This window comes from Elephas maximus, chromosome 24 (genome assembly GCF_024166365.1).
Source record: "Elephas maximus indicus isolate mEleMax1 chromosome 24, mEleMax1 primary haplotype, whole genome shotgun sequence".
NCBI classification, from domain to species: domain Eukaryota; kingdom Metazoa; phylum Chordata; class Mammalia; order Proboscidea; family Elephantidae; genus Elephas; species Elephas maximus.
The window spans coordinates 3238567-3256998 of NC_064842.1; the positions used below are offsets into that span (position 1 = coordinate 3238567).

Genomic DNA, 18432 nt, shown 5'->3' on the forward strand with positions numbered 1-18432 from the left:
GTACTCTGTTGCCAGAGATACTAAGACAGGCAAGCTATTTAGGACGTGTAGATACGTACACATCTATCTGTAACTTTGAATTCTAACTAGGGCCGAGCTACACGGATGAATTTTAAAATCTATGACATGCCAAGATGTGGGGGTTTGAAGTACTAACAAGAATTTAATGACATTAATTTACTGAGTAAGGTAGCAATTTTTTTTTTTCTTACAAAAGTCAATGTCACCCACACCTTTATGGTTTACGTTTAGCTTAGTCTGCTCCTCTAAATATCAGGCGAATTGGGACTACAGCTGTAAAACATACTACCTGTGGTATTACAAGGGAGAACTGACAGCTTCGGCCAAGGCTGAACATTATAAAACTTCAATGACATTAATACAATACCTCTGATTTCCAAAGTCTCCATCATCTGCTAATGACAAACTAAAAAGGGCAATCCTGTTTTTAGGGAGTTTAGGAAGAGTTATAACCAACAGATGTCCCTGAGTGGCATAAATGGTTAACAAACGGACAGCAAACCAAAAGGTTGTAGGTTCGAGTCCACCCAGAGGTGCCTTGGAAGAGAGGCCTGGTAATCTACTTCTGAAAAACCAGCCAATGTAAACCCTAGAGAACACAGCTCTACTCTGACATGCAGGCTCCTCTTCTGCAGTAACAGACACGCCCTCCCAGGTGGCCAAGGAAAGCCAGGTGTTTAAAATCACCCTCCGAGGGCCTGAGGGCAAGCCGGGGAGCACAGCTGCAGCCCCGACGTCTGCTCTTCGCACATCTCTGCTCCTAACCCAGCCGCCCTCGACAAGCCTGCCCAGCACACCCCCTTCTTACCTTGATATGGGAGGCATTAATGTAACCCGTGTTATTCTCTTTGGTTGGTATCAGCTCAACTCGATTCTCCTCGTAAGGGACGACTTCTCGGATTCGGTTGCGCTCGGCGTTTTCTGGGAGAGCTGCTGTGCTGAATACGCCGTTAGCCTTTTTCTTTGGGATCTGCTCATATTCCGTGAAGACCATTCCTTCTTCCAGCTTCTTCTTCAGGGTTCTGAACTGCAATAGGAGATCAGTCTTCAGCTCTCTGAATTATCTTATCTAAAAGTTCCAACAAAACCACCAGATGTCTTTAAATATTTACAGCAACAGTGTTAAGAAGGGATTTCAGGATGGACAACTAACACTTTGAACTTCAGTCTCATTATTCCGACGGCATTGGTGTTTTTTTTTTTACCCATATCTCTCCTTTCTCTTGTCTGATAGCCGTTTTCTGTCTCACTCACAACTTAAACAGAACAAATATGGAAGAACAGGCAAGAGTCGAAAATCAAAATCAGTATTTTTGTCATCAACACTTCTGTTTAAAAGAGGAGATGGTTCATCTCAATTACCCAAGCACCCTTTTCTCCCCGTCACAGCTGTGTTTACTGAGATAAATTTTAAGATGATACCAGTCCACAGTTCTATAGCTGTAAGGATTATGCCCTCCTCCCCCTTTTCCTGGGGAGATCCAAACTACTTATTACAGTAACATGGTTATAAATTGAATTAAATGACACTTTTAAAGTCTCTTCAGCCTCTAAAAACATGCTAATATTTGACAGATACTGGCAGAAATGTAAAACCCTTATGTATTAAATTTACACAGCCTGTTTCTGACAGCAATTCTGGGAACCAAAGGAATACCGTTTTCATTTCTAAAACACTGCCGTGCAAGGTTCTCACAAAGTGTCATCTAACAATTGTAAATGAACCACGTTTTGCAGCCACATAAGGGGACAGAAATATTAACTCTGTAAACGCTTGGGTAAAAGAATCGCCTGCTATGACGTGGTAATTGTTCACAAAAGTCATAGAACTTGAGAGCCAGAACAACCCTTTAACTTCCTCACTTCGCAAAAAGGAAACAGATCCAAAGAAACTGAATGAGTTGACCAAGCTCACACGACTTGTTAGGGGCCGGTCTTTTTAGGTGAGTAGCGCTAGACTGCTAACCAAAAGGTCGGTGGTTTGAACCCGCCAGCGGCTCCACAGGAGAAAGATGTGCCAGCCTGCTTCCGTAAAGGTTTACAGCCTTGCAAGCCCTGAGGAGCAGTCCTGCTGTGTCCTACAGGGTCGCTATGAGTCGGAATCAACCTGACGGCAACGGGTTTGGTTTTGGTTTTTTATCACTGTACCACCATGGCTGAGCAGGAAAAATGGAACAAAACGTTACCTATCAAAAAGGCTCGATTTGGTACAGCACATTTAGGTCAGGTCTTCTGAATCTGAAACTGAAGAATTAATTCATCCCACGAATCTTGAACTGGCATGTTTGGGCAGGGAGAGCACTTTGGAATCCTAAGACCACAGAGAATGAACCCCACATGATAAGGCCAGCACTTACCCTCTCATCTATGTGAAGTCGGGTGGCATCAATCCGACTCTCCTCCCGCCCTGAGACCCGAGCGACCGAGAGCCCGTTGAGCGCTGCCAACATCAGAGGCCTCTTCTGCACCTCCAGGCCTGCCATCTTCTGCTTCTCCAGATTCTTGGGGCAAGAAAAGGCACGTTCCCGTTGTTTATAACACCGGCAGAATGCTGGAATGCATTTTAATCTCCCCCAACCTGTAACTCCTGGCCAGGAATGCAGACAGCCACCGTCGGTGGGGCAAATTCAAACGCGGCCTTCTGTTACTCCCACCATGCCTGCAGAGGCCGGCTTCTGGAGGACTTCAGCTTTCATTAAACATAAATGCTGAGGGGAAAGCCTCCCTACAAAGACGCTCTCACAGAAAATAAGGTATCGGCCAGACACTTCAGGAAAACAAAGGCTGAAGGAAGACAGGCCAAAGAAAAGAGAGGCAGAATTTCATGAATAATCTAAATCAACGACGACGACAGACCTTGAACACAGGCTGAACGTTGTAACATTTGTAAATAAAAAAAAAAAAAAACAAAACTTGTGTGTTGTTGATTGAGAGGTCCAGGTAGATAAGTGGTAGGGAGAACCTTCCCAAGTTTCCACTGTGAGGGGCTAACACTGACAATGTCAATGCTGTATTTAACCTCTGGCCTTGGCTAACCGCTGTGGTTCAGTAAACTTGCTACCACCAAAGCATGGCGTCTTCTGAGATTTTCTATCAGGCATTAGCCTTCCCGCTTCACACACCAGGCCCAGAGGAAACGACAACATGGTGCCCAACGACTGTGGTGGGACGTCAGGGTCCACGACTCAGCTACGGAAGAATACGGACCGGGGGGCTCAGCAGACCACTTAGGGAAAGGTTTTATTGTTTACAATCCTGGTTTTTTTTTTTAATTTCCTGTATACGTAGTCCCCAACTTAGGACGTACCTGACTTACGAAAAAACACGCTTAAGACCAACCATACTTAACGGCTGTCTGCTTTTTGTGCATCTTATCGTAATACGCTGCAGCTGTACTCTGCTGATGTATCGTTCGCAGGTGTCACTCACAGGTGTTCACTCAGTTTTATCATTTACTGTTCAACTGATAATAAAAGGCAACAACAATGAAAACAAAAACAACTCAGAACCCACTTACAATGGAATCATCAGAAAAGAGCCCCGTTTTACGTGCAGGACTTCCTGTATCTACACTGCTGGTGGGACCAATCAGGGCACTGGTTTGGGGTCTACTGCTGTAGGGCCCAGTCCTCGAACTGACTGAGGTATGAAACAGCTCTTCTGGCCAACTCCAGGTAAACCAATGAGAGAGTTTCTGAAAAATGATTTTGCCTTAGAAGTTATGGGAAGAACAGAAGGTCTTCTTCATAAAGCACAGAAACGAACGAGTTTGATAGAGTTTTAAGATTTTGATCCAAACTGAAATGAAAACGATTTGCAGGTTCATTTGGCTGTCCCCAATGAAGGGATCATCTAAGCCCTGGCTTCTTTTCAAGGCTTTAGATCACCTTCCTGCTATTCTGTCATTTATAAATTTACAGGGAGGTACCTTGTTGGGCCACAGTGCTTGGCAGATCACGGGGTTACTGGATCATTCTAACTGTGGGTGGAGGCGACGGCATTACCCTCGCAAGCATCTCCTCATCTCTCAGGCCCCTAGAGCCAGAACGGAGCCCTGCTCCTTGTGAGTGAGGCTGCCACAGGGTGCCTCCCCCCAGTAACTGAGCGGACTCCTCAGACACAAAGGGGCATCTCACAGGAGATGGAACACAGCAAGAAAAGGACTTGGAGCCCAAAGGGTAACAATCCTAAAAATGACCTTGGTTTCTCAATCCCTGGCACCCTCTGAGGGACAGAGTGGGTGTAAATGTTTGGGGTTTTGTTTGTTTTCTTCTTAGTTTGTTTATATGGGGAAGACTTCTTATCCCCATCACCTCTTTTAGCAGGGCATCTGCTTTGCCCCTCCCTCAAAGCTCTAGTTCTGAGCAAATAATCTTTCTTCTTTCTTCCCACCCACTGGCACTATGAGGTGAGGCTAACCGGGCCTGAGACAAAATATAACAAACACATCTTTCATGGGAAGGGGTTACTATTTAGTGAAAACTCAGAGGCCTGTGGCAGTTCCCTGGTAGAACGTGCATGTTCCATGTAGGAGCCAACACACCTCATGTGCACCCACCGCTCGTCAGTGGAGGCTTGCGTGTTGCTGTGACGCTAACAAGCTTCAGTGAAGCTGCCAGACTAAGACAGACTAGGAAGAAAGGCCTGGCAATCTACTTCAAAACTCAGCCAATGAAAACCCTATGGATCACGATGGTCCCATTTGCCACGCATCACGGGGACTGTGCAGTGTGGGTCAGGGTTTCATTCTGTTGTACGTGCAAGTCACAATGAAGGCAGCTGACAACAGCGAAGACTGAAACCCAATGACAAACCATTTCTCTTAGCACCTTCTCACTTACCCGATCAGCTTTTGCCACAGATAAAAGCACTCTGAAGACATGACTTGGCCTTTCTTGTCCTTACATCTGACTTCTGGCTAGGGGACTATCAGCAGTCAGGCCTGAACATCCATCAAACGCACTAGCCGCTCCACAGCTCTAGGGAGTGGCCTGCAGAGCAAACTCTCACGTACCCGTCCAGCCCCAGGTCCCAACTGGTGATGCTTCTCATTGTTTTCGTGCTAGAAGGGCCCTAGCAAGGCCAGGGTGGCCTTCTCCCCGCACCCATTCCTAATAAGCCCTGCCAAAGCTGGCTGGGGTAGGAGGGTGAAGAGTCTGAGATGTGGGAATGCTGCTTAAGCCGACTCACGTGAGTTTCCTCAGAAACAGACGGAAACATGATGAGAGTATTTAGTGGTGACTGACTGAAGTACACGCAAAAAAGTGTTGAACTGGCAAATGTTTTGTTTTATACCTGTATATATATTTCAGCCCACTGCCAGGGAACTGGTTCTGACTCATGGTGACCCCATGAGTTTGAGTAGAACATGCTCTATAGGATTTTCTTGGCTGTAATCATTTACCAAAGTGGATTGCCCAGCCTTTCTTCCGTGGTGCCTCTGGATGGATTGAAAAATGCCAAGTTTTTGGTTAGTAGTCGAGCGATTAACTGTTTGTGCCACCCGGGGGCTTTTATACAGGGTCAGTGTGAGTCAGAATCGACCTGACAGCAACAGGTTTGGTTTTTGGGTGACGAAGCCCTGGTGGTGCAGTGGTTAAGAGCTACGGCTGCAAACCAAAAAAGGTCAGTTCAAACCTACCAGCTGCTCCTTGGAAACCCTATGGGACAGTTCTACTCTGTCCTACAGGGTCGCTATGAGTTGGAATTGATTCAATGGCATACACATACACATTTACACAATAAAAGAAAGGGTAAGTAAAAAGAACTCTAATGTGTTTTAAAAAAAATGGAGAATCATCTTGAGCTTCAGGGTCACAGCAGGGCCACCACCTGCCCTGGCGCCCCAGCTCCCTGAGGGAGTGCCCAGTCCATCTCCAAGGTCCAGATGCCAGCAGAGATGACAGACTTCCAGCCACTGAATCTGCGGAATTTGGAAAAAATTCAACAACTGTTCCTGAATACGGGTAAACGCTGTTATTTACGACTGGTTCCGCGCTTGACTACCAGCTGGAAGGCTGGCGGCTGGAGCCCACCCAGAGATGCCACAGAGCACAGGCCTGGCGACTGCTTCTGAAAGGTCATAGCCTTGAGAACAGGGCAGAGCCGTTCTACTCTGCACACATGGGGTCGCCACGGGACAGAATCGACTCGACGGCACCCAACGACAACATCCACATGAATGGGATGGAACAGCAGATATAAAAAAAATGGTGAAAAATCCATGTTCCTTTACGTAATGCAAGACACTCTGAAGGGGCCAGGGCTGTGGTTCGGGCTACAGTCTCCCTGTTCAATATGATTAACGAAAGAGTGTTATAAAATTACACTCAGCTATGATTATTATTATATTTGAGTTTCATCAATTAAAAAACATATGGAAACTTGGGGGAAAAAATCATTTAAAGACAAAAGAAAGAGAAGAGGATGAACAGGACCACAGGGAAGTTACAGGGCCATGTGAGCAGCAGCCAGAAGCGAGCACTGGGGAGGGAAATTTCTAAGTTTAATGCCTAAACTTACAGGTTCCTGATGCGATGCTGCTTTTAAGAAGCCTCGGGCTAAGAACTGCTGAAAAATCCCCTCATGCCAATGAATTACTTTTTCCAGCTGGGAAAGCCCCCCACCCCACCCTGCTCCCCTCAAGCAGCCTGCCTCCGTACTTCATCCCATCCCCCATCCCCCAGCCAACACCGTCATTTGCCACAGGAATAGGCTCACCTTTCAGTTTCCCTTTAGGTTTGCAAAGGGGGAAAAGTTATCCTGAACCAAATTCTCAGCACTACTTTATCCATGGCCACAACTGTAAGGCTGAGATCACTCTTAAGGTTTTTCTAAACTTAAGGTTTTTTCTAAAGGCTTCCTTTAACTGTTCTTCCAAGTAGATTCCCACTGGTGGTTTAGGAAGACTTCAAAATGGAGTCTGATGAACCCATCAAAACAAATTTTACGCTACGACTGTTTTGGATTTCCTAAAATAAGTCCCTGAGTGGCGCAAACGGTTTTTGCTTGGCTACTAACCTCAAGGTTGGTGGTTTGAATCTACCCACCTGCACCACAGAAGAAAAGCCTGGCAATCTGCTTCTCTAGATATTATAGCCGAGAAAATCCTACAGAGTACAGTGCTATTCTGTAACACACAGGGCCACCGTGAGTCCGAACCAACTTGATGGCAATGAGTGTGGGGTTTTTTGATGCCTTATGGGACAGATGTGGTGAATGAAGAGGAGAAGTCGATCTGGGCTTGATTACTCATAATAAAATGACTTTTTTTTTAAGGGAGTGGAAACTTCCAGCATAAACAGCAATGGAGTTCTGATATTTTTAAAAGTTGCAACTACCAACTGGCACTGTGGTCATCAGTAAGAGATACATTCTCCTTGCTGCTCTGTGTGTACCTACTGCCTTCACAGCTGTGTGCTGACACATAGCTGCTCTCTACAGTCAAAAGTAGGGCTCTTTGTGGTTAGTATTAGGATGCATCTTCAAATGTTGTGTGTGCGTGTGTGTGTGTGTTCACGTGAGTCTTTTCGTGGTGAAAATATACATAACAAAACATGTGCCAATTCGATAGTTTTTACATGTACAATTCAGTGACGCTGATGACATTCAGCGCATCATGCCACCATTACCACAATCCTTTTCCAAATTATTCCACCATCGGTGTGATTTTCCTGATAAAAGAAGCTCAATGAGGAGCTGAAGCTGAAGGTTAGACTTCCAAGTCCTCTATTCAATTACCATAATTTTCTTGAATTTGTTAACATCTGTTGGAAAAAAAAAATCTGAAAGTAAAGCTGGACACACCACAGTGCAAACAATAGTGGCGAGTGATAACGACACAGAGATCCATACAGAAAGCTGTTCTCTGTAGGGCTACTGCTCTTCTATCTGCTGTGGGTTGAACTGTGACCCCAAGAACGTATGTTGAAGTCTTAGCCCTCAGTATCTCTGTAGGTGACTTTGTTTGGGAACAGGGTCTTCGCAGATGTCATCAAGTTAAGACACGATCGGACGGGGTGAGGGCAGGCCCTAACCCAATGCGTGATGTCCTTAAAAGGAGAGAGATTCAGAGACATACAGATACACACACACAGGACAGAAGGCTGTGTGAAGATGGAAGCAGAGGCTGGAGTGACACAACAAGCCAAGGACTGCCAGCAACCACCAGGAACTGGGTGAGAGACTGGGAACAGATTCTCCCTCAGGGCTTCCAGAAGGAGCCAGCCCTGCTCACATCCTGAATTCAGACTTCTAGTCTCATGGACTGTAAGAAAGTAAATTTTTGTTGTTTGAAGCCACCCACCCAGTTTGTGGTACTTTGTTACAGCAGCCACGGGAAATGAACATAATTATCTAATTGGAAAAAAGTGCCTCCCCCTCAAAAAGACAAAAACACTAAGAGATGGAAGAAGGTGAGCTTCTAGCAGCCCACACAATTGGTAGTTGAAGCCTCGAACAAACAGCGTAATACTGACGTAAGCACTGACCTCGATTCCACCAACCTGCTCCTTCTTAGTCTATTAGAGCAGCTAGTACCAAGTCCACCTGTTAGAGGCCATGGATAAAAAATAGATTTCAAGGGGCTAAAAGCAAAGGGAGCCCTGGTGGTGCAGTGGTTAAGAGCTCAGCTGCTAACCAAAAGGTTGGCAGCTCGAATCCATCAGCCACTCCTCGGATACCTTATGAGGGAGTTCTACTCTGTCCTGTAGGGTCACTATGAGTCAGAATTGACAGCAACAGGTATAAAAGCACCGTTTTGGGAAAATGGATTACTACCTGTTTCAATGCCAAAAGAGTCTATAAATACAGACAATTTTCCCTGAATAAGCCTTGTGTCTTCTTCAGTGTCTGAAGTACGTTTGTTTTCTCACTATGAATTTGGTCATGGGGAAGAAGCAAAGGAAGCTGCGGGGAGACCAGTGTGTAACCATCCAGCAAAAGTGCCCTTGGAGGGAGACACTTACCCTGATCATCATCTCTCTCTCTATGATGCTGTCCTCCAGGGAGAACATTTCAGACACAGGTCTTTCCTTCACTGGCTCTTTTTTCACCCGCTCCTTCACGCTTGTCAGGTCAGGTTCTGAGATGGAGGGCCCAAGGGAGGCCCCATTGACAACTAGCTGGTCTGCTCGGGAGACGCTGATGGCCTTGGCAGGCCCATGCCTCAGCACCCGGGCTCTGGCGATGGCGGAAGGAAGGCTGACCTGGTCTTGCCTCAGCGCCCCGTTGCTAACACTCTTCCTGGGGCCGGGGTACTCGGGCGGGGGCTTGTTCGGGATGCGGGCCAAGGCTGCTTGCAGCTGTGCGCTGTACTCCACCTTCTCACGGACCACGGGGATCTGCGGCACCGGTTCCGCAGCCTCCTCTTCCTCCTCGCTCTCACTACTGTGGACCAGCATTGTGGCATCGGAGAATGTCTTCTTGTGGTGGTACTGGGGCAGCTGGTGCACCTCGTGGCCCCCCGGCCCCTCCTCAGGCGGCCCCTGCTCCCGGAGCGTGTTGCAGCGAGCCATGGGGAGGTTGAGCGACTTGAGTGTCATGGCCTCCATGCCCCGAACCATGCTGTTCATCACCTCCAGGCTGTGGCGCTTGTTGGTTGTGCCGTGGTGCTTGGTGGCCGTGAGGGGCTCACTCACCTCCTGCAGAGACTGATGTACCACGGGGGAGCTGTCCTCCTGGAAGGTCTTCACTGACAGCTGCACCTTCCGCGTCACCAGGTCCGGGCTACTGCCACTGACGTACTTGTGGCGGTGGCTGGCCAGGTCCGGGGTGCTGGTGGCTGGGCGGGGCCGGGGATAGGGGGGCGGGGGCCTGAAGAGATAGTTTTTGAGCATATGGGCTGTGTTGTAGTTCTGGCTGCTTTGCAGTTGCATGTTGGCCAACTCTGGGGTGCTCACTGTGTGTGAGATAGCACTTGCCCCTGGCTTGCTCGGCACCATGTGGTTCTTTGGGCTTACGTGGTCAGACGGACTGATGGGTTTGTTACTGTAGCCCCCCTGCAGCCCATAAGGGACAGTGTAGGGGTGTCTCTCCCGCATCTCAGGCTGGCTGTACACCAGGTCCCCTGGCTGGTTGTAGGCATGGGTGTTGATGATGTTGAGGTTTCTCAGAGACTGGCTCTGACTGTCTGTGTGCACGACGCCCCTCTTCATCTGCCGCATGACGGTCTCATAATCAGGGGTCGGCCTGTAAGACGGGACGATGATGGCACTGTGTCGGTGGCTGGGGATGTAGTCAGCCCGCATGATGTCACTCCCAGGGATGCTGAGGTTGGAGGATACAGGAGACGCCTGGATGAAACTCTGGGAGCAGTTGAGGGAGTTGATGCTGTGAACGCTGCATACACTGCCGTTGGTAACGGTCCCGTTTAAATAGTTCAAGTCCAGGCTATTGTGAGAGTTGCAATACAAGGCTTCTTCATTCCCGTGAAAAATGCTGTCTACAAAAAGTCAAACAAAGACAAAGACACATGAGCCTCCAAGCCATCATACTTTCATGAAGTCCATCCTCACACTCATGGGGTGGCTTTTAATTTAAATCAGTCATTAAAAAGTGAAACCCATGGTCTCCACCCCTGTACTGCACAGAAGAATGGATAACTGCTTGGACAATATGCCAAAATACAGAAGGAACACTTTAAAACACACAGAAAAGAAAAAAAAGAACCTAAACAAAGACAAGGATCTATACTTAGGGTAGGTATCGCCTGGGTATGTTCTCCATTTTGCCATGAGCTTTGAAATCAGGTGACAGTGTTGGTCCTCCCACGGTGTAGGCCAGCCCTCCTGTGTAGGGCTCAGTACCAGGACTGGCTATTTGTGTCGGGAAGTCAAGAAATCCAACAAGGCAACAGACTGGAAGCTGCTGATGCTTGGAGCTGCTCTTCCTGACTGCAGTGGAAAAGGCCCCTTGCCTGGATGGACTGTAGAGTGTTCAGTAACACTGACAAACACTGCAGCCAGGACATCAGCGTGGCTAGTGTCAAAACGAGGCAAAATCTAAGAGTCAGGAAATCTCTCTTTAGATTTGGTTTCATCATTGAGGTCAAGTAAAAATTCGTAACAGTTTAAGAGGTACCTAAAGAGACAAACGTCACGTCTAAAGCAGCCTTCCTTTAATCAACACACACACACAGCACACACGCACAGCACACACGCACAAACCTGTAGAAAGGTAAGGTCTTGCCAAAACGCTTCCCTGTGGCAAAAGCCAGAAAAGCAGAAAAAGAGAAGAGGTGACTGAAAACCCTCCATTGCCTGGAGGAAGTGTGTGTACGTGAACCCACTGAGATGAGGTAGGCGAGAAAAGCTAGAACAGACACAAAAGTGCCGCCTTTCTTCCCCTGATGGGATTTGGTGCCTTCTCATGGAATCGGGATAACTGCTAGCCTGCTTATGAAAACCACTGTTTCATAAATTAAAGGACCTTGACTGTCTGGGTTTTCACGCTCACACTTCCTCAATGCAGGGAGATTAAAAATGGCCAAGAGATGACAGAAGAGAAACTATGTACTCATTTAACACATGGTCAAGATCCAGGACTCGCTGCCACCTGAGTGCTGGCACCAGAGTCCAAATACCTCTTTTTCATATCCAAGCGCCACCATTAAGCTCTCTGTGTCCCATACCCATCTGTAAGATGGAAGTAATAACAGTACCCATCTCCGTGGTTTATTCTGAGGATTAAATGAGACAGTACCTAGCACATGCTCAGAACTGAGCCTGGCAGTAATGCTCCATGGATGTTACTTGTTATTACTAGAATTGTTACTATGATGGAAACAGGCTTTCTCATGCGCTTTGCATGTGAGTGTTTAGGGAGAAAAAGAGTCATGAATAAAAGAAATCTCCTTACTCTAAGGAAGGAACAAGTAAGCACCCTGGGAGAGGCTGGTGGGAGAGAGAGGAGCAAGCACTGAAACAAGGGGTTGAGGTGATTTCCTCCAATTACTCTGGAGGCCTGTGGTCTCTGCTACCAGGAAAAACGGACTGGCTGCTGCCAGGTTCCTGACACTCCCTGGCTCTGAGGGTGAATGCACTCTGCTGGGTTTCACTGTCGCTCTCTCCTGTAGAAATGGAGCCCACTCACCACCTTGCCCCAACCCCCCTAGCGGCAAATCCCGGGGACACCATTCTCTCTAGGTGAACGATACTCTGTGCCTTTCACAAACCGAAGCTGCCGGCTACTACCATTCAGACGATAACAAAGTTATAATGAATGCACCACTGTTGTGTTCTTTAAAGACAAAAAAGTCTTCTTCACCACTTACCGGCACTCAGCTTTTGGCCGTGAGAAGGGAAAGGGAGGACCGTTACCTTGTGAAGTGTGGGTGTCCGGGTAGTGTTCACCACACTGGACGTGCATGGGTGGCAGGATGTACGGCTGCTGCCGGGGCTGAAAGAGAGAGGGCGGCCACGTGGGGAAGGCAGCAGGCAGCCCAGGACAGGACGTGCCCCAGCCATCCACGTCACGGGGAGGCACACCACCACGCAGCCGTCAACCCTGACACCCTTCTAGGCATCCGTGCCCCCATCTCAGCACGCAGGGTACAAGAGGCAGGAGGGAGAAACGAAGATGCCAGTTCAAAGTTAGAAACACTACAACCAATAGGTGGACTGTAGTAACTACAATGAAACCTGCGAGAGCCAGACCTCTTCAAAACTGCCTTGTTTTCTGGGTCCCACAACTTTTCTGCCTTTGATGGGATGCAGTCTTAGCACCTTTTCATCACTCTTTATTGGTAGAAAAAATTTGAGCTTTCCTTCTCTGACAGGTTTCCACCTTACGCAGGTTCCGGGTTTCGCAGGTTTTACGGTATGTATTATCTGTTTTCTAAGATACTTGTAATGGTTAAGTGCTACGGCTGCTAACCAAGAGGTCGGCAGTTTGAATCCACCAGGCACTCACTGGAAACTCTATGGGGCAGTTATACTCTGGCCTATAGGGTTGCTATGAGTCGGAATCGACTTGACGGCAGTGGGTTTTGGGGTTTAAGACACTTGTAAAGCTCTTTATGCATTCTTTAAAGGAAAAACTCAGAATAGGTACATTATCACGTCTCACCTAAGAAATAATAAGAGAGCAAGGCAGAAATCATCTCATTCTATTCGAATCCGGCTCCCTCCTGGAGCCACCAGCTGGTCACATCAGCACAGTTGTGCCTATGACCCCTAGTCCACAGCCATGTTAATTTCAAATAAGGACGGCCAGTGTGAAGGGGCCTAGTTACAAACTTAGACAAGCATCTAAGATGCAACCCGCAAGAATGGGGGCGCAGCTCTGGAGCCAACTTCTGCTACAGAAGGGAGTACCGCCAGCTTTTAGAGAAAACAACATCGCCAAGACTTAGATGGATTAAACATTTGGCAAGCCAACAGAAAAAATGTGTATGTTTATGATTATCGGGCTAATGGGACCTAGAGCAAGTCATTTCACTTGACTGGTCTCACTTCCTGTCGATCAAATGAAGTCTCCTCCTCCTTGTCCCCCTACCTAAATCATTACCCATTTCATTTATACATTAGGGTTACAGATAAGAGTTTGTTAAGAAAGAGTTCTATTGCTAAAGAAAACTCTTTAAATTCATAAGCCACCAAACAAGATAATCTCTCATATTTGTATGTAACTATTTTTAAACGAGCCTTAGAGATATTATTTTAAAGGTCACTGTTTTAGGAGATAAGAAGCTGATATGAAGCCAAGAAAACCAAAGCAGGCAGCAGGGATCTCAGCACACCTCGACAGAAGACATGCACTTGCCAGAGTGTGGAGCTGGGTAAATAACCCACTACCATGTCTCTGGAGCCCTGCTGGCTGCTAACCAAAAGGTTAATGGTTTGAACCTACAAGCGCTCTATAGGAAAAAAGACCTGGTGATCTGCGCCCATAAAGATTACAGCCTAGAAGACCCTGTGGGGCAGTTCTACTTTGTCCTACAGGGTCAGGGCTTTGTCCTACAGGGTCAGGGGTTTGTCCTACAGGGTCAGGGCTTTGTCCTACAGGGTCACGGCTTTGTTCTACGGGGTCACTGCTTGGTCCTGCAGCGTCACGGCTTTGTCCTACAGGGTCACGGCTTTGTCCTACAGGGTCACTACACTGTCCTACAGGGTCACGGCTTTGTCCTACAGGGTCACTACACTGTCCTACAGGGTCACGGCTTTGTCCTACAGGGTCACTACACTGTCCTACAGGGTCACTACATTGTCCTACAGGGTCACGGCTTTGTCCTACAGGGTCGCTACATTGTCCTACAGGGTCACGGCTTTGTCCTACAGGGTCACTACATTGTCCTACAGGGTCACGGCTTTGTCCTACAGGGTCACTACACTGTCCTACAGGGTCACGGCTTTGTCCTACAGGGTCATGGCTTTGTCCTACAGGGTCACTACACTGTCCTACAGGGTCACTACATTGTCCTACAGGGTCACTGCTTTGTCCTACAGGGTCACTACATTGTCCTACAGGGTCACTGCTTTGTCCTACAGGGTCACTGCTTTATCCTACAGGGTCACTATGGAACAACCATTTCCTTTGCTACAAAACAAATGTCTGAGTATCAAAAGGGCAAATAAAGACGGCAACAGAGACAAGGGATCCAAAAACCAAGGGAGAAGAAATAAAGAATTGAAATTTAACTAATCTAACAGAGTAGTTCAGGGAACCAAAGAAAAGGGGTGCCATCAGTTGTCCTAAATATTCCCAAATATCCCTTTGGCTGGTATTTGAGCTGCGATTTAAAACGCTTTCCCTCTTCTTGGAAAAAAGTTTAACTCAGCTTTTCCATGGAAGGACAGCAGGTTTGAGGTGGTGTTTTTAGATAGCGGGGAAGGATATGTAAAAGGGAACAGAAATACATGACAACGCAGAGCTGGCTTACCCTCCTCTTGCTCTTATTAAAAAAAAAAAAAAAAAATCCAGTAAGTGAAGGCACATGAAGTGGCAAGTATACAGGCAAAGAACACTGATAGCCAATCCTCCAAACACCATTTCAGGATTACATATTTCTCTCCCGACCTGCTAATGCAGAAACCAATTAAATGGCATAAACTAAGTAGCAGAACAGCAAGAGAAAAACTCAATCGGCAGTCCTGGTTATCATCAAGGAAGCCAGCGGGACACAATGTTATCTGGTCTCGCACTCCCTCATCCCAGGAAACTTGCGGTGAAATGGTTTAAAAGGGCAGGAGAGAGGTTAAGGTCGTGAATCTGGCTTCCTGTAGACTGTCTTCATCCAAGTCAAACAGGAAAACTTCTGCACCTTCTCTAGATAGTCAAGACAAGAGCTCAGGTCGCAAGATCAGCTTAAACCACTCTGCCTCCCACGGTGCTTCACGCAAGATAATGAAGTTACCTCACTTATTAAGCCTTTTAAGTTTAAAAAACAAGAAAGGAAAAAAAAAAAAAAAGCACTAACAAAAGGAATAAAGAAACCAGTGCCGTGAACAAATCTATTGGCACTCCAGGGGAAAAGCCCAAGAGACCTTCTAGACCTCCAAGGTAAAGGACTCCATGTGACACACCGTATACAATACTGCAAATAAAAGTGTTCATGTGGACACTCAGGAACTACGGTGTGCTGATATAATGGCTGAACTCTAAAATTATAAGAGATCATGTCCACGCATTTTCCAGAAAAAGTATTTCCTCAAAACTTTCCTTTTAAAAAACAAGTTAAAGATGTACCATATTGTATACATTGTTTTTCAAGAAAAATACAATGTTATCCTCCTATGAACTTGAAGGAACTGTTCATATAGAAAAATAAAAAGGCAACAAGTTTACTTTGATTCTCTTTAAAAAAAAAAAAACAAAAAAAAACTAAAGGAAAAGAATTGTGACTTAAAACAGGCAGAAAATTTTAAAGGAAACCGACTCTCCAACATCATCTTCTATATTATCCTTGAGTAATTCTAAAAAGAACACACAGCCTAAGACAGAATTATGCACTGAAGTCAGAGCTGTGTTTCCACACGATGAGGTCAGCAGTAAAACAAACAAAAACCCCAATGTTACGTAGAACCAGGGATCAACTCAAATTTTGTTGGCTAATTTAAGCCTTAAAATTAGAAATGCACAATTTTTCCCACTGAATATTCAGAGACCACCAACTTGACTCAGTCAATTCTCTGCTTGTTAAAAAAGCATTTTCTAATTAGTTTCTTAATCTCCATTTATGGCAATGAATGGAGTCTCTGGGTGGTAAAAATGGTTAGTGCACTTGGCTGCTAACCGAAAGGTTGGAGGTTCGAGCCCACCCAGAGATGACTCAGAAGAAAGGCCTGGAGATCTTCAGAAAAATCAACCACTGAACACCCTATGGAGTACAGTCCTACTCAGACACACACGGGGTCGCCAGGACTTGGAGTTGACTCAAAGCGATTAGACTGGTTATAGCAATGAACACAAGAGAATTCGTGGAGCTTACAACCGAAGGTGTAGCTATGTGCAGCAACCAGGAACAGCTATAAGCCAACAGATGAGCAACGACAGGCTGAATGTTGAGGGACTGTGCTCTTGTCAGCTGGGATAGGATGCATTTAAAGAAGTGAGGGGCATGGGCGGGGACGGGGGAACAGTAATGGTGCATGTCACACCTGCCTGACACACTAATGCCCTTCTGTGTTCTCACAGGAGTACATGTGACACCTGCCTGACACGCTGACGTCCTTCTGTGTTCTCACAGGAGTACACGGCACACCTGCCTGACACGCTGACATCCTTCTGTGTTCTCACAGGAGTACATGTGACACCTGCCTGACACGCTGACGTCCTTCTGTGTTCTCACAGGAGTACACGGCACACCTGCCTGACATGCTGACGTTCTTCTGTGTTCTCACAGGAGTACACGGCACACCTGCCTGACACGCTGACATCCTTCTGTGTTCTCACAGGAGTACATGTGACACCTGCCTGACACGCTGACGTCCTTCTGTGTTCTCACAGGAGTACATGGCACACCTGCCTGACATGCTGACACCCTTCTGTGTTCTCACAGGAGTACACGTCACACCTTCCTGACACGCTGACGTCCTTCTGTATTCTCACAGGAGTACATATGACACCTGCCTGACAGGCTGACGTCCTCCTGTGTTCTCACAGGAGTACACATCACACCTTCCTGACACGGTGACGTCCTTCTGTATTCTCACAGGAGTACATATGACACCTGCCTGACAGGCTGACGTCCTTCTGTGTTCTCACAGGATCTCATCCCGCCTCCCCTTAAATTAATAACAATGAACCCTGTATGCATTTCCAAGGGTCATCCTACTCAGTTACTGAAGACTACATACGTACCAGGGAGGACCGGCTCCAGGTAGGCTGGCGTCTGATGGGTGGTGGAGAATCTGACTGCCTGCACGAAAGGGTTAAAGGTGTTATCTACCAGGTGTAAGAAGTCAGGTTGATGGCGGGGGTGGGGGGGGGGAGGAGAAGACAACATGGGCAAGACTTAAAGCCAAAGCACCAAAATGCAAAGATTGTTTACTTCTTACTTCTGGATGGTTTATTTAATCTCCTTCTTTATTATTTATTTTCAAAATTTCTGGAACATATGATATTTATATAGTAAGCTTTACAAAGTAATATTAAAACAATGTGGCTTATTTCTAAAGAAAGAGAAATTAAGCAAGACCGAACAATATCACCATTATTACATGGATTTCTTGATGTGCTCTGCTGCACATCTTTCTGTATGTATAAAATATTTCATGTTTTTTTTAAAAAAAAAACAAATTAAAATTTTAAATGCCACCGGTCAAATAAAAATCCAAAGCAGAGAAACTATTCCTGAGGACAGCCGTATCAATAAGCTTTTTGTTAAGACACATTACAAAGATTCATCTGACCAGACACGTTCCGGTCTAAGAACCAACATGGATTTTTTTAAAATGTAAAGATCTGGAAACGAGACTTAGTGGGTTCACTGAGACACGAGGAAGCCCCGAATTTACTGCCTGGAAAGAACATTTAAGCCTTGAGTGGAAACTACCCCAGCAAGCCATCTTTAAACTAAACAATTTGGCTCATTTAATAAAGAACGTGTACCTTGAGCATTGCAGTCTTCTAAAGAACTGTCTACATGAGATTAAACAGACAAGAGTAACTCTAAAACACAGGCGAGAACTTTAAGGGACAGAAAGTCTACACTGACAGTAGTGAAACAACGTGGACAGAGCGAATGGTGCCAATGACAACCATGTCACCACTGCCAGGGAAGTGCGCGTGCAGAAATTGTTGAACAGGGTATGTTCTATTGTGGATACTTTCACCAAAAATAAAAAATAAATAGTGATAGAACTTTTCAAAAAATGTAGAGTTAAAAGTGAGTGGGGACTAGGAATATTATCAGATTCTTGAGAAATGAAGTCAAAGGTGCCCTTGAGCAATGGGTCCCCAATGTAATAACTA

The 18432-nt window shown here is 46.4% G+C and overlaps 1 protein-coding gene across 1 annotated transcript in view; it reads right to left on the reverse strand.

The window, feature by feature from the left end:
• The window catches only part of PTPN14 (protein tyrosine phosphatase non-receptor type 14), a 219015-nt gene that overhangs the window by 25704 nt on the left and 174879 nt on the right, over window positions 1–18432 (reverse strand). Inside the window, exons 11-15 of the mRNA XM_049868566.1 lie at window positions 17320–17377; window positions 12339–12417; window positions 8988–10462; window positions 2379–2522; window positions 830–1048 (exon numbers count right to left, since the gene is read on the reverse strand). Coding sequence (XP_049724523.1) covers window positions 830–1048; window positions 2379–2522; window positions 8988–10462; window positions 12339–12417; window positions 17320–17377 — 1975 coding nt within the window. The remainder of the gene's footprint in view (window positions 1–829; window positions 1049–2378; window positions 2523–8987; window positions 10463–12338; window positions 12418–17319; window positions 17378–18432) is intronic.